This window comes from Haliaeetus leucocephalus, unplaced genomic scaffold (genome assembly GCF_000737465.1).
Source record: "Haliaeetus leucocephalus isolate CR32 unplaced genomic scaffold, Haliaeetus_leucocephalus-4.0 Scaffold2, whole genome shotgun sequence".
In the NCBI taxonomy this organism is placed as follows: Eukaryota; Metazoa; Chordata; class Aves; order Accipitriformes; family Accipitridae; genus Haliaeetus; species Haliaeetus leucocephalus.
In genome coordinates this window covers 114,255-135,221 of record NW_010972438.1, presented here as the reverse complement: position 1 = coordinate 135,221, position 20,967 = coordinate 114,255, and the positions used below count along the sequence as shown (strand labels likewise).

Below are 20,967 nucleotides of genomic sequence, written 5' to 3'. Positions count from 1 at the left end.
GAATTAAAAAGTGGCACATCTCCTGTAGCAGCGTGAGTGACCCTTGATCTGCACTGAGCAGTGATCTTCCCAGATTTCTCATTACTGAGCTCAGCAGAAACAATGCCAGATGAACAGCAGAAAATACTATCACAGCAGACACAATTAGTCTCTTATCCTGCCATTGCAGGGTACAATCTAGGTCAGGAACCCTGACCTCAACACACACTCACATGTAGTCAAATACACATTCATCCAAAACACTGCAAATGAGTTTCAGAACTGGCAAGCTGTAGAGTATGCGTTGCGAATACTGTATCAGTGGGGCTTGTTACCAGGGAGTTGTCCTGATGCCAAATGTGCTAGTGTGACTTCCCTCTCCTTTTAAGAGATATACAGATTATCTGAAAGCTATTTTGGCTCAACATTCCCACTGCAGATTCTCCCTGCCTGATACATAGCTATTTTCCCACTGCTGATGAAGACAACAATGAATGAATAAATAAAAAACCCCAGCCTACTGTAAGTGAGGGCAGGCTATTCTTTTGTAACAGTGCATCTTTAGGCTTTTATAAGAGCTTCAGAGGGTCTAACAGCTAGCTTTTCATTTAGCCAGCATGTTCCATTCACTAAAGCATTTAATTAGGAAAGTAATGACTTGATTGGTCCAGCAGAACTTTGAACATCATCCAAGAAATTCACAGTAGTAAAAAAGGCTCAGCCAATCATTCACTGGAAGTGTAAATAATTAGAAAGATGGAGTTCTGTTTTGTCTGACATGTAATAGTGGCTCCTAAATTAGACATTTATTTTTTGTTCTTAAGAACATGCTGCCCACAAGAATTCTGGAAGTAGAGGTTAACTAGTGAGCCTGACTTCATGATAATCTGCATTTATGTACCTTTGAGTTAGTGACTTGAGCACTAAGATGATTTTTTTTTAATTTCCTAAGATTTATTTTGCAGTCAAAAGCCTTGGGGATGCCCAGTCCAGGGTTGGATCCCAACCTGCTCCAAAGGTTGAAGAACCAGCACATTATATCTATTCCTATCATATTCATATCCATATCAATGCTGAGGAAGCATAAATCTGGGTCTTGGTGTTTCTAAGAATTGTGGCCCATTGTTATAAGGAAAATGCAAACCAGGAAACAGGATCAACTTTCTTTGAACAGGGAGATGTTGGGGCTGCTGTTTTTTCAGTGCAGAGCTGTCCTTTTAGGTACCTTTATTCAGTAAATGCCTCAGAGGAAAGTAATAATGACTTCAAAGGGTTTTATGCACCAAAAGGTGATTTTATGTACAAAAGCCAAAGACAAAATAAATGCAAACATGGTACACTATCAAGCAAATGCTTGATCCCATACAGACTGGGATCCTGAGGCAGAGTGAGTCACACTAAGTTTGATTTGTGTATATCAAGTAAAGTCATTTGAAATAGACTGGCTGAAGGGAAGCAAATAAACCAGACTCTTGGTCCTCAAAGGTGATGTGTGAAACATTAGGCTGAGAAAGCAACCTGAAGCATTTTTGTTCAGGAGCTAGTATTAAGAAAAAGATGACAAGTGCAGCCTGCATTACTGGGGAAGAAAAATAGGAGAAAAGAATGACAGTTTGAGAACTAAATGATCCTGAAGGAAATGCAAAGACTAATCAACTTTGGGAAACTAAATTGTGAGTACCAGGAGATCAGGCATTTGGACTGCAAGGCCTGGCCAGTCCCATCTGCTCAGTCCAGAATGAGTTCTTAACTGCCTGCTTCAGAGAACTGCATTACCTTTGAGTAGGGCAAGTAACAGCTAACCCTTTAGATTATTATCACTACTACCACACCAACTGATACCAAGTTTGTGAGCTAACACAATGTTTCCACTCTTTCAGTTCAATAGCAGAATGGGTGTATGGAAATGTCATCATTTTGGCAATCAATCAATTTATTAAAGTCTCCGCTGAAAGGCCAAACAGATTCTGTTATGCTGAATGAATAGCAGCTCCAGCCAAGCCTGGAAATGAGATGGGAAACTGCTCCTGCTGCAGGCTTAAGAAAAGCCTTTTTTCCTTTCTGAAAGCAGCTAGGGTGTGGTTTAGTTCCTTGCCTTTTTTTACCAACATATGGGTTTATATAAGAAGATGAGACTTGAGACTTGAAGATGAGCATTTAGAAACTGTTTTCTTGATAAAGTCCGTGATGGGGAAGAGAGAGAAATGTTTGCCTGAGCTGAGATATCACTGTCAAGGAAGCCTTTGGTCCTAACTGGCCATGAATGGGGTGTTGTACCTTGAGGGCATTTTGGTGACTCTGTGGTCACTGGTGGTTGCTTGTGACATCTGCCAGTGGGACCTGTGTCAACAGCGAGTGCACAGCAAAGCACAATTTTTTACTGTTGTGACTATTCCTAACACTATTCAAATATGCAAAAAGGAGTAATTAGATTATTGTAACTTTTTGCACTATGACAGTATTGAAAAGCCTCAGTTAGGCAATAATACTCCTGTAGTCTGAGTGACTTACATGTTGTAAAACTGGTAAGGGTTTCTCTAGATTTCTGGAATAATACACTGGGCAACAGGTGAATATAAAGGTCCAACAGTATTTGGGGTGGGAAAGGTAACAGTGCTTGGACTGTGGCTTTCTAGATGGAACATGATTGCACCAGAGAAATGTGCAGTTTATTTCTGAATGCCACTGCTGTAGGTAGCTATCATGCAGACATCAGCCTATAGCAGCAGAGATGGGGTATGCTAGGGCTATAGGCACCTGATAAAACACAGAAATGAACCCTCTGATCCTGTTCCTGTAAAGATTTTTGATCTCTTCTAAACTAAGGAGTGCCTGAACTAGCAGTCAAGTGTGAAAACAGACTGCCTGTTCCTCTCTTCTCCCTCAGTCTCTAACCCAGGCGCAATTCATACATCCTCACTATTTAGAAAGCCAACTCATAGAAACAATTAAATCTTATTTGAGAAAATTGCTTGTTGAGTCCGCTGAAAAAAGCCTCCAGTAGCCCCTAAAGGAGTGTATGCATTTGGTGATGGGGCAAGAAGGATACTTTTCCACTGCAGAAGAAAATCATTAATCAAAATTGTGCACCCAAAATCTCATCCTAAAATTGATGCAGATCTTTCTGAACTTTCTAACTTGAGACAATGGGAACTGAGACAGGGAAAGTGAAGAGTGCATGGTTACAGTGATTCTGACATTTTACAACCTGTAAGCGGCTTAACTTTGCAAACCAATGCATTCATTCAAGGGTTTACGTTAGGCCCATCTCTTAGTTTGAAATTTTTACTCCTCTTTTGGTGCTTTAACTTTCATAATTAAGGAAATAATAAGCATATGCAAAATACTTAAAAGATCCCTCTACCCCACTGGGATGGGCAGGCAGGGAAACAAAATCCCAGCAAAATAGGATTCAGTGGAATATTCCTTTACAGAACTGAAACATATATAAAAAACAAACAAGTCTTTCCAATTAAAATTGATGACTGACAGAAGTAGAATAACTTGCCCAGTCATAGCAGTGCTATTACTGGTATCTTTTCTGTGATAAATTAACCAGCTGACCCAAACCTAATGATTAAGTATGATTAAAACAGAGCCAATTTCCCTCATGCCTTAAAACCTTAATTCCAGGACTGGTAGGCCAAGCTCCAGGTAATGTTACTTATTTTCTGTAATAAACATTTCTGCTTAGAAAGTGTCTGAGTTCCTCAACAGGAGAGCAGGGAATAGTTACATTTTTGAGTCAAGCCAGGAAAACTCTCTGTTTTCATTCCCTCATATCTTTAAGCCAGCTCTGGAGCACTGCAGCAGATAAAATTAGCAATCAAGCAGATTTTTTCCCTAACTAACCTATAAGCAGTAATTTTTATGAAGATTCTTTTTATTAGGGATTACGAACAGTTTGGAGTCCATCCAGCAGAAGAGCAGCATGCACTTGCATCCATAGTTTAGTTCCTAAACTAAAAAATTTTAGGAAAGATATAAACCAGAATCCCTGTCCCATGTCAAAGTTGTCAACTTGGAAAAGAGAGCAAAAATGACATTTCCTGTTCTTTCCAAATGATTTCTACAGGCAGAAGATAGGATTATTGTGAAAATGCATAAATTACTCATCTACACACATAGCCTCAGAGCCAAATTCACCACACAGGGATTTACCAGAGGAAGGAGAAAAGGACAAAGTAAGTCCTGAAGGGACTGTGAAAGTCCTGAAACATCCCTTTCCTGGCCCAGCAACAGCATAGGCAAGGTAGCTTGACAGTAACATGATGCTATCTATAGCAGCCATGAGGGTGTGCAGCTATTCCTGCTGTGGCTAAAGGCACTGAAGTGCGTTGCAAGATTTGGATCTATATATTGAAGATTTTTCAGGCCATGTTAGTGAGCCACTTTTATCTCCTAAAGGTATATGGAAAATACTAGGATAAAATGCAAAGGAGAGGCCTCTCCTAGACACCTCCGCTAAATCCAGTACGCTGTACATGCACTCTAGTACAGCCCTACATTTCCATGCTGTTGATAATGTACCAAAGTACAAATGTATTTGGAAATGGAAAATTAAATACATTAAGAATGTTTTAATTGGATGCATCTAATGAAGATGCAGAGTGGCTAGTACTCTCAGTGCATGGTAATTTCCTTTGTGTACATTTCTCTTCTATTTTGATTTAGAAACTGGCAGAGGCTTTTCTCTTTTTTTTCTTGATGATACTTTTGGAAATCTTAATTTCAGTAAGGAGATCTGTGGGTATTCTTAATGATCAGGAGCCCTGTAATCCGCAGGTAAAGGAACCACCCTGGCTTCTCCAGGGGACAATGGATAACTACAACTGTGTCTCACTAGTGTCAGATAATGTGTTTGGCTGTGCAGAAATCAGAGGAAAGCCAGGATAGATAAGGCAAATGGCTAGGCAGGTTATCACCGATGTATCAAAATATTGGTAGACGCCAGCTAAGCAGCTAAGTCCCCTGAAGTGTTTTGTTCCCAGCTGACCAGCTTGGCAGTTTCTGATTTTTTGAAATGCAATCATCTGCAAGGTGTTTGTCATATATAAGGCTGCTCTCCTGCCTCTGCTGTCCAAGCCTGAGAAGGCTCTTAAGCTTTGGCAACTTGCTTGAGAGGCACAATGAGCAGGCAGCAATACAATGCTGACGTCACTACTTTTTCTCTCCATCAGAGTTCCTGTCCACTGCTAGGGTTTGGGGTGTCCTCCAAGGACAAACTGGGGCTACTTTTTGCCTTCTCAGGGAACTTCTTTCCAAGCAGCAGCGGGCATGCTTTTTGTGGTGGCTATTACTCCCTACTGCCTTGCAACTAACAGCCAAGAAAGACGTTGAGAGTGAGGCTACCTAAGCTGTGTACCAGTCTCCAAGGAAGCAGTGGCAGCTCTGTTAAAGGGACACAAGGTCTTCTGGGACAAAGCCACCAGTGGGTTTATACCATATAAGAGCTCTCTATCAGGCACTACAAGTGATTCTTTGCGTGTGTTCCCTCATGAGTTTCTGATACCAGAGTCTGTATTTTGCCCATAGTGACTACCTGTGTCACAGTGTGGATATCCAGGCCACACTGGGTATTACTGATATTGCATTATCGGAAAAAAAGAAGCTTAAAAGGAAGCAGAGTGCATCTGTTCAAACCAAATCCCCATGCTTCATAGCTCTGCTCCTGTGTAAAGAGAGAGGGTTCACCCCTGTTTATCACCATCTCCTTCTCTGCACTAGGCTTACTCTGCATCTTACACCAGTCTCAGAGCCCCAGTAAGCACTGTTGGTCAACACTTTTCCCTGTGAATGACAAATGCTAGATTTGAGGATCTGTAGCAAGAGCAGATTAGTGGCAGACATATTCTTTGCAATGGTTCACAGTAAGCCATTCCTCCTCAAATTTACCTCAGTCCCTTCAATGCTTTTATGTATTCTAAATTGCAGCTAAGTAAAAGGGCAATTGGGTTTCTGTGATTAAAATGATTTACTTACCATACGTAACAGCTGGAGCATCTCCACATATCTGGGGAAAGAGACAAACTTTTATTAATTGCCGTGAAACCAATGCTGAAGGGTGGATTGTGTAGCTTCAGTTTTAGGAGAGCAACAGATAGGTTTTAACAATGAACTCACACTTTTTCTGAAGACATCAGCTCCTGGGCAATGAGGTAAGCTCTGGACTGGCCTTCTTTCTGTCAACAGCAAAAACCAGAGACAATTAAGAGATGCCTCTTCCAAGAAGTAAAGCAGTGTTAGAGAGCACTTTGAATTGACATATTCCTTCAGTAAAAATAGTGACCAGGCTTTTATTCTTTGTTGTTCAGTGTGTGGCATCCTGGAGTCCTTTCCATGACAGGGTGTTTCCGCAATTCAAATACTAGTAGTATAGTACAATATAATAGCTGCTAAGGCAGATGTCAAGTTTGAAAAATGTGTTCTTATTGAAGAAGGAGAGAAATTTTCTATTGATTTTTACAGGTCCAAAATTTGTCAGAGAAGCAGAAAGTGCTCATCTTTGGTTAGGCTACCTTCGTGGCCATTGAGGCTCATACCATGTGTTTAGTACCCTTAATTACATGGAAAAGGGAGTTCTTTATCAAAATGGTCATATTCTAAACTGTTCTGACTGCTGTGAGACCTGTGGAAGCAAATGGGGCAAAGGGCTTTACTGCATGCTAAACAAAATGTCTAAGTTAAATGGCCATAAATATCTCCAGAAAGCAAACAGTTCAGTACTCCAGCAGACAACATTGTTTGAAATCTCAGTGGCATCTACTTAATTGGTAGGCATCTTAGAAGACCCAGAAAACTGTGAAAGAAGCAAAGTGTATGGCTTTGAGGTGCAAGTGGCTAATTAGGGTATTTTGCTCCTATTTCATGACTCATATTTATGGTAAGAACTGGCCAAAGCATGGAAACATTTAGTGAAAGGAAACTACTGGGAAAAGTTTGACTTATTTAGCAGTGGTGAAGTAGGGAACTAAAACAGTAGTCTAGCAGTAGTAAAGAAAAGCAACCCCTCACTGACCTAAAGTGGACTCAGGGCAGATGAGCTTAGCAGCAAGACTTTGTGGCATTGTTTGCCAGACCAGGTATGCTGGAAACTCATTGCTTACAGGTCCTGCTTCTGAAAGCCTACTCAGGAGAGAGTGGGACTTGCTGACATGTGATGCAGTCCCTTGGAGTAACTGTCAGGTGGGAAGTTTGTAGCTATATTTCCTCCATAAATTCTGCATGAGGAGGCTGATAGGGGTCAGGGAACGTAAAGCTTAATTGGGACCCCTCATAGAAAGTATTGATAGGACCCCAAACCCAAATTCATCTTCCCACAGATGCTGGCTTCCCAAATCACACTTGATGGATCAGATACACAATTGGGATTTACATAGCAGATCTGAGCAGTAAAAAATGTCTAAGCCAGTTCAAGCTAAATGCATTACAGACTTTTTACTTTCTTTCCCTCCTCCTCATTAGCATTTCCTTGAGTTGCAGGTGTTCTGTCACACAAAAGAAGTATCTGAGTTGCTCAAAGTCCCTTTCCATCATCATGGTGAACCATCTGCGATGTTTTGTATCTATAGAGGGACCAGCTTCTGGATTTCAGGATTTTCTCCCCCTCTCAAATTTTCTGGCTCATTCTGCCTGCAGTAAGCTGCAAACAGTGTAGGAAAGAATGAAACATTCCCTGTAGTGCTGGAAGCTGAAATTCAGTCATGTGGATACTGGAGTGTAAAAATCCCAGTAGCAAGGTCAACTGAAACATAATCGAAGCAATTTCACTGCCCAACATCCGTAAATTAAAAGAGGAATTTGTGATGGAACAGAATTTACATTTTTAAGATTCTTCCAGTTTTAATAACTTTAGGTATTCATTACAAAAGCAAGGAATTCAAGCACCAACTAGTGAATTCACCACTGCCTATTTCAGAGGAACCAAAGGCCAGTCAAGCATGTTGCAAATAGATGTCAGTATTGACTGCACACATGAGCAAAGGAAAGGCTTCTGCTTGCGTGAGGAGACTAGAGATCCCTTGCTGCTCCATAAATTTTCACCCTGGGGGTGATGGACCCCGAGGAGGATTATGATCTGATCAGTAGCGAATACGAGTGAAAAAGAAGTCCTTGAACCCTGATGATGATGGGTTAAATGAATGAGGCTTCATGTATAGGAAATGAACAGTGTCACAGTGACATTTTTTTCATCTTCAGTTTATTTCTGTGTACTTTTACTGGGAGGCAACTGAAGGTTGCAAGAGCCAAAGGAAATACTGAGAGTGAACTCCTCATCAGTCTCAGATGTCTAATCCGTCTCTCCTTTAGCACCAGGAGTCTGAGGGTATATGTCCCCTAGTGCTTTGTTCCTTTTTGCTGATGGGTGCCAAAGAGCATGCTTTGAATGACTTACTTTTGGAGAACCATACTACAGTTTAATAGAGTGCACTAGAAAGATCTTACATTTTTTCTTTAGTTTCACTTTCCTGCTACAAGCAAATATTTGATTTCCCCTTTCCCTGTGATTCCACTTTGTGAACACCTCTTGAAGATCATGATGTGCCTCTTCTGGTTGTCCCAACTGCTGTAGGAACATACTAGAGGCACTGATTTTTCTGTTCTCTTTCATTTCTCTACACAGGCATAGCAGAGCAAATGAAAAGGGGTGTGTTTCTTTCTGGGTCACCTGGCCCAGTGCTGGCTGTCCAACACGTCCTCTGTGGACAAGCCTGGCTCGGCTGTACCAAGAAGCGGAGTACATTTCCCCAGTGGGACAGGCCCACCTTCCCTTGGCATACACACAGTGTCGCACTCTGTAATTCCTCTTATGATTAATATGTCTTAGCCAAGAGACAAAACACAGGGACCCCAGTGTCACATGGCCTGTCTAGGGCGAGTTTGAGACAGTGTCTCTAGGCGTTGCCTGTCTTGTGTTATTTAATTGCTGTTTGTTTAACCAGGAAATGAACTCTGAGATTGAAGACATTGTCCAGGGACAGACTTCTGGGAATAGGGGATAGAGGGGGTGCAGGTCCCTCAAGCATCAAGTTTCTGAAACAATGTCCAAGCGATTATTATAACATTGCCAAGCTGCCATCTTTTTAGTAATCTCTATTCCCTGCAGCCAGTCCTATGCCCAGCCCTGAGGTATGGTTCCTTCCCAGTTCCCACTTCAGAAGCTGCACTCCAGGCCTCACTGCATGCCTCTGCTTAGCAGATGGAAGCCATGCAGCCATGTGGGGACCCTTGGCTTTCTGCTTCACTGAGTCTTCTTGTCTCATAACCTCATCACCCCATCCTCCTCAAAACCAAATGCTTAATAAAATGCTTGCAATATACAGTCTGAAATTGCAATATATAACTGAAATATCTCCCCGTTCTCTCCACCCTGAAAAACATGCTGGTGCCAGAAAGGTTGCAAGCACAAAAGCACTTGAACCAGGTTAGGAGCTTGTACAATTGCTACAGCTCAGCTGATCAGCGTAACTTGCGAAGCAAAGGTGATACTGTGCAATCATCTCTCCATTGGCTAACAAACTGAGCCCTACAGCCCTCCTCCAAATGGATACCAAGTTTAATGATGGAAAACTAAGACCTAGAGATGACTTGTGGCTTGCTCAGAGTTTCTCCTTCTCCAACAGCTGATGTTTCCCAATGTATAATGAAGCACACCACCATCAGAAAGCTTTTGTTTAGAACAATAAAGACCTAAAAGCCTGCAGCTCTTTACAGAGCACACATATGAGCACAGCTGAAGTTAAGTACTACTCTTAGGTAGTTCAAACTGAGAAACTTTAGGTTTCATGTCCCTTTTGTGCCTTCTGATAGAACAAACATTTGGGCTGAGAAAGGGCAAGTAGTGAACAGTGGAGGAAAGTGGCTAATGGCCCATGCTGAGTGTGTTAATGTGCTATTTAACAGTTGCAGGATTCCCTTCTCTACATGGTAGTGATTCCATTAATGTAGGGGTGATGTCTCCACACAGAGTCGTTTATATGCTCAGACTTTGTTCTGAACAATGCCAAGGCATCTGACGTGGGCCCTAACAGGCCATGCTTTGATTAGATGATGCTTTGGTGACAGTGCCAGTCACTCCCCTCTGAGCCCAGTGCCAGCTCTCAGTTGTGCTGACCCAGCTGTTTGCAGGACCTTGATCAGAACCAGACTGGTGTCCTGATGCAGCTTAAAAAATTGTGGGGCTGGGGGAAAATCTGCCTCCATGGGGCTGTAATGGGTTTGTATGGCCTAAGAGCAGCACAAGTAGATCACAGAACAGTTTACTAAAACTGAAGCATTAGTACTGTGCAAGCCACTCATCTGGTGTACTCGGGGAGTAACCCTATGCATTTCAAAAGCAGCATAACTAGTCAAGACATAGAAGCATCAGCTCCATTCTTGTGTGTGCCACTGGCTTGCCATGCTGACATGGACAAACTGCATCTCTTCATGCATTTTCCTGTGTGTGTGTCTTATTTCGCAGACTCCTCAGCGTAGGTGCATTGTAGCTGGATGGTACCTAGCACAAGACTGCTACAGTCACAATCAGAGGCTGATAGCAGTTTGCAAGCTTCAGCCTCTGAGCTGAATGACTTCATAATGTCCCTTTTGTAATTATTATGAACTATGTAGCAGTTCACAGTGATGTCACAGTGGTGCCAACAGTAAACTGAGGCATTAAAAGAACAAGTGACTTTTTCAGGCTGGCTCTGTGAATCAGTGAGAGAGAAGGAAAAGCAGTCCACATCTATCTCCCAGGCCCCTTCCTCGAAGAGCTGGATTGCAGCTCTCCTGGGGAATCTGTGTAATTATATAAATCAAGAGCTGTCCCTTGAAAGGTGTCTGAATTAGGTGCTTCCTCAAGGCATACAAATCTGTCATTCCCAACTCCAGGACATGTTTCAAGGGGGTGGGGTTTGTGTGTGTGCATGTGTGTATGTTTTAATATGTGAAGGTTAAAGGTTTGCAAAATAAAATGGTTAATGGAGTCTGGAAACCAACCCCACCCAGTGGAAATGGATGAGGAATAGCAAAGGCAGTTTTAGGTACTGCTGCCATGAGACAGTAGCCACCCTGCTTGTTGTGAAACCTTTGTGGCTAAGCTTAGTGTTCCCTGTTTGTGTGGGGCACAGGTCCCATCCATCTGCCATACTGGGTTGCTGCCCCCCTTTTCATCTACCACCTTTTATTTTGATACCTGGGAGAAGGGTGGAGCATCTTACCTCCAGTGCTGCCTTCTCACAAATACAGCATTAGGAATCATTTCTGTATGAAGTTCCCCTTCGTGCCCCGCCCCCCAGCACACCACCACATAATGGTAATGAGCACCCCTCCAGTCTGGCTAGGATTAGATATATTAAACTTAAGGTCCTAAATGACTAGCCAGAATGCTTTGGGTTTTCACTGGCATAAAATCCAGTCACATCTGGTCTGAATTCCCTTTCTTTTATACAATTTTTCTCTGGTTACATGCTGTTCACCTCACTACAGACTTTCACATTTTGCCACCAGGGTAAGATTACATCTCTCATATGCTGGCTATATACAGTTCCTTGTAACATATTGCTGGTTTTAGACTAAACTCGACAGTATTTGCATACAGATTTGTTTACTTTTACATTTTCCATACAGTTAACTGGCAGACAGATCTGTGTTCTGGATGGAAGAAATGTCTTTATGTTCCAGCTATGGCTTTACTCCTTGTCCTAGGATTTGTAGTAATTTATTTCATGAGTGCTTTATAGACTATAATTCTTACTGGTATTCACCCAGATTAATCACATTCTTTTCTTATTCTTCTTCAGAGATTCCCTTCAGTTCTTCAGATCAAAGTCCCTCCTGTGTTACAGACCGGTTTAAGAGAGCGTTTTGAATTGTTCCTTTGCCTAGTGGCTTAATGTAGGGTTTGCTATATGTCATTCCTAACTATAACAGAGTTCTTAGAATAGCTGATACTGCTACAATATTCCTAGGACCTCGTTTACTCAGCCACTGCTTTCTCCTTCCAAAGGCACCCTGTAAAGGAAGACTCAGCCTCATCACTGTGGTGCAAATTGTGCAATTGATTGCAGTCTAAATGCCTTCCATTGACTGTTGGGGTTATTTTTAAGCCTGTTACTTTGTTTGATCAGCATACGTTTAGCAGGTGTGTGACAGTCTGGATTAAGCAGCGTGATGGAAATAGCTCTTGAAGCCGAGTCCAAGGCAACACATTTTATAGTGTTGTGATAGGACTGTCTGCACAGCTCTCTGCAAGATGCTGGAAAAATGAATTCTTAAATTGGTGGATGGGTTCCTGCCCCTTACCCATCCCCACAGAACCCAAAACTGGTGCTTCATCTTCCTGTATTTCTTCAGAAAATTTTCACACCACCATGGGGCCTCTGCTGCATCTCCCTGCTGTGGTTTGTCCCACAGGTGTTTGCCCTTCCCCAAGCCTAACCTATTGCCCCAAGTAGAGCTGTTAATGTAGCAGTAGGAAGGCAGATGCATTCCTGTTACTATCATCTCAGTGAATCCCTTGAAAGGCTTGATCTTCCCACAATGAACATAAAGGCTAGGACCTAGCTTTCTGCCTTGCCTGCAAGTTTGATCTCTAATCTGCATCAGATGTTTTTTTCTCCTCTCTGGATCCAGTATAAAAATCACTCCTCCCTGCTGGTTCCTTATCTTCAGCCAGATGGAGGGTTAGGTGTGATAAAAGAAATGTCTTGGGGGTCCCTTCAGTTTTGTAACAATTGGAGGTTGTAGGACATTAGTGACAAAAGGGATCAACTGACCAGAAGATCCAGCCCTAGAAAGTACCTACAAGAAAGGAACTGTGTGAAGACTCTTGTGTGAAGATTCCGACACTAAAGTGAGAGGCTCAAGACATGGAGGGGTAGCTGATGATCCAGCATGTGCAGCATCTTCCTCAAACTACCGAGGCAATTAAAAAACTCAGATCATAACCAGCAAGAGGTGAAACCTACCAGCATGTGTTGATTTTAATCCATTTCAAACCATGGAACTGAGCTTCTCAAAAGTCGACTTTCAAGATTATATTGTGTCTATTTCTGATCTTCTTTTTAAAACTGGAAATTCTGAGACTGCTACAAAAACTAAGTTTTGCCAAAGGGAATTCTGTTTGAAGTTGGTGTCTAGTCAAATCTGAACTATTAAGCTCATTTTGCCTTTAATTCCTTTAATGCTCGTTAGCTGGGTGGGTTCAAGATGGATTTATCTGTTTTTAGCAGTAAAAAGAAATCACAAAGTTCAGGTTTGAATCCACCTCAATGATGAGAGGAAAAATCTGGGGTTGTATATGCTGGACTTTGAGCATTTGTCTAGTGAGTGAAGGCTCAGAGGTAGGAGATAAAGAGAAAGTCCTTCTTTTATTTGATACAAGTTTTTTGTTCCTAACTGGAATCCCTAATTCTTTTTTTTTTTTTTCTGTAGGCAGCTCAGATGCCATCATGTAACCTTGAGACCCCAGTACAGAAAAGCCATGTGTCACCTTCTGATAAATTGGGAGGGATTTAATTAAATGAACATATATAAAAGACACATGAATGAGAAATGGCGCAGGAGCTCTTCCAAATCAGCTTAGCAGGAGGAAAAAAAAGAGTGAATCTCCATCAGTAGTGTAAGTGAAGGGCATAGCTTTTTATAGTGTAACCAAGTAGAATCACAAAAGTTGAGAAAATTTACAGCATCCCTTGCCTCTGAGTTCTCTAGGTTCTGATCATATGCCAGCCGACTGAAGAGAAGGAAATGCAAGTGCTTATTTTACCAGAAAGAATCAATTTTTACTGTTAGTCTTATACAGAGGAATCAAAACCACCAGGCGAATTCTGATGACAAATGCTCATCTTCTCAGGGTCTGAGGTACTCCCAGTGGAATGAAAGCAAAAATTCAAAACCCATCTCCTGTTTTATACTGTTTTATACATTTTTATACTGGCCCCATTCCAAATAGGTTTTTAGTAACAAAAATTCCTGTAACACAATAGAGATGAAAGTGCCTCTTTGTTTGCCCTTTAAAATAAAGCTGATAATGTAAAAAATACCTCAACATATATTATTGGCTATAATTAAAATTGTTTACAGAACAGGGGTTCCAGCAGGCCCTAAAAATTTTGCCACATTTGTGTGAATCTGGTCCCCAGGAGAACAGGGATTCAAAGGAGATGAGCTGTTGAAACAATACCAGGAAATGTGTGTACAAAGCTAATTTTTTAAATTATATTTACTTACAAAAACGAGCCTTAAAAAGAAACATCAGAGGAAAAAATTCTGCTACTAACTGAAAGTCTTGCGATTCTCCAGCAAGCAGGCTAGGAGAAAGCAGGTGAGAAAAATGAAAGCACATTGCTTGCATTCTGGCACAGGAATTAATTCATGACAGCGAAAGGCAGCAAGTAGAATCCAGATCAATGCAAATGAAAGTCATAACTCTGAATGCAGGGAAGAGATTTTATCATCTAAGCAGTTACATGCCTTTATTTAAACTAAGTTTCCCTGAGAAGGAGAAAAACAGAAATCACACCAACAAACCTAAGAAGGTTCTTTTTTTGCGTGTGCGTACGTGTTTTTTAAAATCCAAATTCAGCTCTTAGTAGGCCAGCCCCAAACAGTTGTTTTAACAAGATTAGCTCATTTTGAAATCCATGGTACTATTTTTGGCATCCAGACCAACATGCCTCTGCCAGTTCTCCCCAAGTGACAGTGCTTCTGAACTCTTTCATGTTATACAGCTACTCTGTGTTGTCCCGAGGATTTTGGTCCAAGAGATACATCACTTCATCAGGGAGCTGGACAAGTTCTTTGTGCTTTGTCACTACAGAGACAGGTTTTGACAGGGCAGCTAATGTTCCCTTGGAACCCAGAATATTTGCGTGAGAAGACAATAAAAGGAGGCAGGAGCAGTAGGGCAGGAAAAACAGTCCTCTGTCAGTCCTCTGTAAAGACACCAGTGCTTTCTGAGACAAGAGCTGTGGACAGATGACATTTATCCTGTTCACTCTTAATTACAGTGAAGTGGAAGCCCTTGTCTCTGACGGAGAATATGCAGTGTGGGCTGCATGAGACATTGGAAGATTCCTGTATCACTATTATTCTGTGGCTGGTATGGGCGAAAGACAACAGTTAATAGAGCATCCTTCATGTCAGAACCCTGTGTTGACTGTTTTCCCTAGGAAATTGGGTCTTCCCTGGACATCTTTTAATTATTGCTTCACACAGCCTGCAGCAGTGATGCTGAGGCTGTTACAGAGTAGCAAGAGAGTCCTGATACTAGGCAGCTTCTGACTACCCAGATCAGGTGTCTCCTTTAATAGATTGGGTCCTGGGGTCAGCTGGGACACACAGGGTTTGATAGGATGGTTCCCAGGACCCCCTTAGTCTGTCCAAAGTGATGCCTGCCCTAGTGAGGCTACAAGAACAAAGACGCTTAAAGGTGTCTCAGTGCCACTTTCATCTCTAGATCTTTTCTTGGTCCCACATACAAGCACAGCCCCCTGACTTGGCTTACTAAGCAAATGGCTTATCCAGGGATGAAATTACTGCTGCTCCAACATCTTTTTAGAGTCTGCAGCTAGAGCCCAGTAGATTGCAGAGTGGCTAATCTTCCTACCACCAGAATTATAACAGGCAGATCAGATTATGTCTTAATTTCCTGGCCTGCTTCTTGGCAGGGTAAATAGCCACGTGCACTAATTCATCAGCCAGCTTGGAAATATGGCCTGTACTCAGATGGAGCTGTTTTAAGACAGCTCCCCAGGAGCTTGTGGAACTCTGGTCCTGTGTACTGTGATCCTTGCTGACAATTAGCTTGGGAAGCAAACACCAAGCAACCAACCAGACCTGTTCTGATGTTCTCTATCAGGCACGTGCAGACATTTAGTTTGTGTTCACCTGAAGAGTGGGAGGGATACCTCCAGTTAGACTCTGAAGCACATGCTTGTTCTCTAAGTGCTGCCTTCTTCTGTGACAGCTACACAGTGTGGTTACCCCAGCACAACAGAACAATTAAAATGCATGACATGCAATAAGGGACACATTTAGAAAACCATCATTTCCTTGTGTCTTGAGTAAAACACTACAAAAATGGCAATAAAATTGGTTTTAGCAGCCTTGAATTTGCTTCCAAGTGCATAGTGATTGCATGCATTTCCCTTGTGAACTCAAGTCACAATTTTGTTGTCACTGCTCCACTGGCATCACAACTAAGAGATGCTGAGAAACCTGACCAGCTTACATAACACAGTAGTGTATGCTCTATAAATGCTAGCGGTTTGTCAGCTAACTAATAGAACTGAAAAGAAAAATATTTTTCATTTAACAGGGAATGTAGGAAATTTAAAGGCTTTTCCCTTTCCAAAACAGTGTGAAAACAAACAACAAAAAAAATTTCATGAATCTCAGAGGAAAAAAGATAAGGTTGCTTGCAATTTTCATTTGTTTCATGTCAGCAGGGAGATCAAACCACAATCTTTCCCACTGGTAGCAGAGGCAGCTCAGCACCCTGCGAGGTAGACCTAAAAGTGATACAGCATACAGGGAAATCAAAGGAAGCTATTCTCCCTCAGAGATTAGAGCAACAGCAATTTCATTTGCCCTTCACAGTCATTCTGCTTGCAGTTTCTTTTTCTGTTTCTCAGGAACTGATGTCCTGGTAAGGGGAAAATTCTGCTCCCCTCTCTCTATATCTGCCCTTAAACAAAGCTTCACATTCTGGAAATGCCTGAAGAGATCTGATCTTCCTAGAATCAATGTACTTATGCTTGTCCTTGACAGAGTTGACCCCTACTCAGCCATAATTTGTTTTGGAGGGGCATCTGCACAGACTTTTGCAGGCTTTGACACATGCCCATGACCAGACACAAGCCATCTACAATCAGGAAGCCACATCACTGTGAGACCAGGCCAAAATGAATGGCAGAGAGAGGTGAAGGAAATCAGGATTTGTTATTTTCCTATTGTAGCCTTAGTTCCTGGGGCTCAAATTGGAAGGCTTCAGAAGAACATACCCATTTGTTGCATGCATACCAAATGGACTATGCACTGGGTCCTTGTACTCAGAGACACAATGTTAGATTGTTAGGCTCATATTAGGTTTTAAGAACACACAAACACAAAGTTCTGTGAAAAGCAAAGACAAATTTGTGCCTAAAACTGCTCGATGCCATTTTTTTAACAACTGCACTGTTAGTCAGCTTACTGGAGGCTCAAACAGACCTGTATGGTCTTAAGCTGTGGTCACATTTCCATGGTCTTCTCCATAATTTGTTTAAGACCTGTTTTATTCATCAGAAGTCAGTAAAATAAACCCAAATATAAGTGCATTTTCCCATGATGAGAGAATTTTGAGATGGCAGAGTGCTATTAGATAATTTACTCCATCTCCCAGCCAATGCAGAAGTGGTCCCAATAATGTATTTGTCATTGTTTTATTCAATGTAGTTTTAAAATTTGCAAGATTGCAGCTAAATCCTTCTTCTGAGTGAGGCATTTTTGCTGACATTCAAGTCAAGCCTTTCCTGCTGCCTGTGTTGTTTCCACTGTCCATCTTAGGACTGTAGTTCTTTGGTTTTGCTATATGCTATAGGAGTACTGTGTTCAGCTCTGGGGTCCCCAACATAAGAAGAACATGGAACTGTTGTAGCAAGTCCAGAGGAGGGCCACTAAGATGATCAGGGGGCTGGAGCACCTCTCCTATGAAGACAGGTTGAGAGAGTTGGGTTGTTCAACCTGGAGAAGAGAAGGCTCCCAGGAGACCTTATAACAGCCTTCCAGTACCTAAAGGGGGCCTACAAGAAAGCTGGAGAGGGAGACTTTTTACAAGGGCATGTAGTGATAGGACAAGGGGTAATGGCTTTAAACTGAAAGAGGGTAGATTTAGATGTAAGGAAGAAGTTCTTCCCTGTGAGGGTGATGAGGCACTGGAACAGGTTGCCTAGAGAGGTTGTGGATGCCCCATCCCTGGAAGTGTTCAAGGCCAGGCTGGATGGGGCTTTGAGCAGCCTGGTCTAGTGGAAGGCATCCCTGCCCATGGTGGGGGGTTGGAACTAGATGATGTTTAAGGTCCCTTCCAACTCAAACCTTTCTATGATTCTATGATATGATTCTATAGGGGTAAATTGTTAATAGTGCACTGGGGTAGTAAAGGATTGATGACTCTGACATTTCTAAATGAGTACCAGGCAAAGAGCAGAGAGAGTTAAGAATCCACATTCTGCAAATTTTTTCTCCCTCTCCAGGTCTCACGCATTCCCCATTTTCAGTTCTTTTACCTTGTTGATGAGGCTGGGATCACCTGGGCTGCTCTCGTCATCTTCTGAACTCTTCTGTTCCTCATCTGATGTGACGACCTCCATCGGTATCACAGAGACTGGGCACACCTTATAGGGCTCGGTGTAGGCACTGCAGAGAGAAAGAACAGACTAGCTCACTGGTGTTATTCCCAGCGCTACTGCTCAGACATAAAAAATGCACACATTGCCCAGAGTTAACCAGTCAGGGGGCAGGGAATCCCTGCAGACCTGCTAGGCTTGGAAAGCGAGATTTCTCAAGCTTTGATTTTTTGCTGCCAGGTTCAATAGCAATCATTTAGGCAAGTAGAAGGATCTGGAAGGAGCAGTGGGAAGTTACTGAACTTGTTCAAGCTTCCCCAGAGGATCAATGTTCTGGCTCTGTTTGGAGCAAAATGTTCATACTTAGTTGCAGCCAGAACTGCTTTGTTCCTCCCTAGTCTACCCGTCAAAATGGATGTAATAAAATCATACTAACATCTCAGTGCTCATTAAAAATGGAACTTAGATATTGTAACAACAGATTTGCTGGGAAAACATCAAAAGGATGAGAAAAGTATAATTGTAATACCAATGGCATCAATTAAAGCACAAGGTACTCAGATCCCAGAATCCTTGAGCTGTTTCAAACAAATCTGAATTCAGCTCCAGAAACCCAGAGAAAGCCATGCGATAAGAGTACTGGATCTGGTGTGTAATACAGGCCAGTGGCTTCCCAGCATTTTCTTTTAGAAAAAAACCCATTTTTTAAAAATTAAAATTGCTAGTTATTTCAAAACCTGCATTTCAAAAAGCATGACTAGAGGTAGGTCTCCAGACAGTGTCTGCCCTTTGCAGGTGTCTTTTATTGCTGATCTGAATATGCCTAGCTCCAAATTCCACATACTGGATCTTGTTAAACCTTTGTCTGCTGAATTGGAGGCAGTCTTCCCAATTTTATTACTGTGCAGGTACTCACATGCTGTATTCAGGTTGTCCCTTCATTTTGTCTTTCATATATGAAATAGGTGAAGATCTTGGTGTCTTACTGTGTCATGCCTCCTATCATTTAATCGTTCTAAAATCTCTGAACTTTATCCAATTATACATTAGCATTATCCAATTTACTAACCATTTTAGCACCAGTTTTTACTACCAGCCAGTTTTAGTACTGTTCTTGGTACTGCAACACAAGACTCAATATTCCAGCACTGGCAAAAGAAGTGCCAAGTATACCAGTGGTAACACCCATCTATGCCTACCTGACTTTACTGTGTTTTTACATTCAAGGATCAGATCAGTATTTTTGGCCACAGTATCATTCTGGGAGCTTATATACAGCTTATACACCACAGTGGCCCCAAGCCTTTTACATTTCCAGGGGTACGTTCCAGCATTCAACCAACAGGGCAAGTCTGTTGTCTTGAGAAACAAAATCTGACATCTCCATGTGTTCCAGTAGACATCTTGGCCAACCAGGTCGGTCTGTAATGTGGGCCTGGCTTACTCAGTGTATATGATTTCTTTAGTTCTCATTTCCTCTGAAACATTATTCATTTGCTTTCACAGCACTGCCTCATCTCCTTATTTTTCTTTGATCTCCCACTTGGGGATCCCAGATGTGAAAAAATCCAAAGCTTCAAAGCCAATGCTAGAGTGACAGGATGCTGGGCAAAGATGGGTTAATGTAAGTGGGAGGGCAATGAAGAAAGAGACTCCCAAGGCCACTGGCCAGACTCATATTTCCTTTCGGAAGGGAAACTCCCTACATATCTGCATTCACTTCCAAGCTGCAAAGAGGACTCTGTGTCTCCCATGCAGGTGCAGCTGCCAGCCTTTCTTTTATGCCACCAGCTTTTCCCTCATGCACAGAGTCAAGGAGCTCTTGCAAGCTGCCCAGTGCATTTGCCATGGCTGGGCGAAGGGCCAAGCAGCGGCACTGTTCCTCACCATTGTCTTCTCTTGTTTATTATTAGTGTCTGCAGTTTTTCAGTGTGGGCGGCATCACGGCACTTCCGAAAGCCTGCCTAGCTACAACAACAAAGGGGCCTCAGCACAAGTGAAAGCAAGAGCAAGGCAGATACAGGAACAGCTCAGAAGGCTTATTAATAGTTTAGTCAGTCTCTCTCCTTACTTGCACAGCCTTTCTGCAATTTGTAATTGTTTGCCCCAGCAGACATGAAATTAAGTCCCACCCTCCCTCCCTCCCTCCTTTTCTCTGTCTCTCTGATAAATGACTACATTATGTTAATGTAAGAACACATTATAATTGGGAAGAATGCCTCAGTATATTAGTCTGGTAATCATTATGAATGGCATTATTAAAGGCTCATACAGTAGCAAGACTTGCAATATTGCTAAACTGTTGCATGCACTTCATTTATCGTAGGCCTGCAGTCCAGTGGCACTGGCTTGTGTTTCAAGAGAAGTCCCAAAATGTTATGGGTCTCATTTGCACATGGGATGGGCATAGGCATGTTTGTGCCACCCTCTCCATCCTGCGCTTCTCCAGCCACTCCAGCAGCACTCAGGTCTTCACTTCTGAGACTGTTCTATATAGTCATAGAGCTCCTGGGTACAACACTTTTCCTGATACCCAGCATATGTTTTACTCCAATGAATCCACATCCTTTCATCCATTTTATATGTCTACGCTCTTGTGGTCTCCTAGCAATCCTAGCTCCTGAAGACTTGAACTGTGCCCAGAAACTGGTCACCAGGTGAAGGTGCACTGGGCAGC

The 20,967-nt window shown here is 42.2% G+C and overlaps 1 protein-coding gene across 1 annotated transcript in view; it reads right to left on the bottom strand.

The window, feature by feature from the left end:
• The window catches only part of FGD5 (FYVE, RhoGEF and PH domain containing 5), a 99,252-nt gene that overhangs the window by 48,134 nt on the left and 30,151 nt on the right, over positions 1-20,967 (bottom strand). The window contains exons 2-4 of the mRNA XM_010569991.1: positions 18,231-18,360; positions 6,103-6,161; positions 5,962-5,992 (exon numbers count right to left, since the gene is read on the bottom strand). Coding sequence (XP_010568293.1) covers positions 5,962-5,992; positions 6,103-6,161; positions 18,231-18,360 — 220 coding nt within the window. The remainder of the gene's footprint in view (positions 1-5,961; positions 5,993-6,102; positions 6,162-18,230; positions 18,361-20,967) is intronic.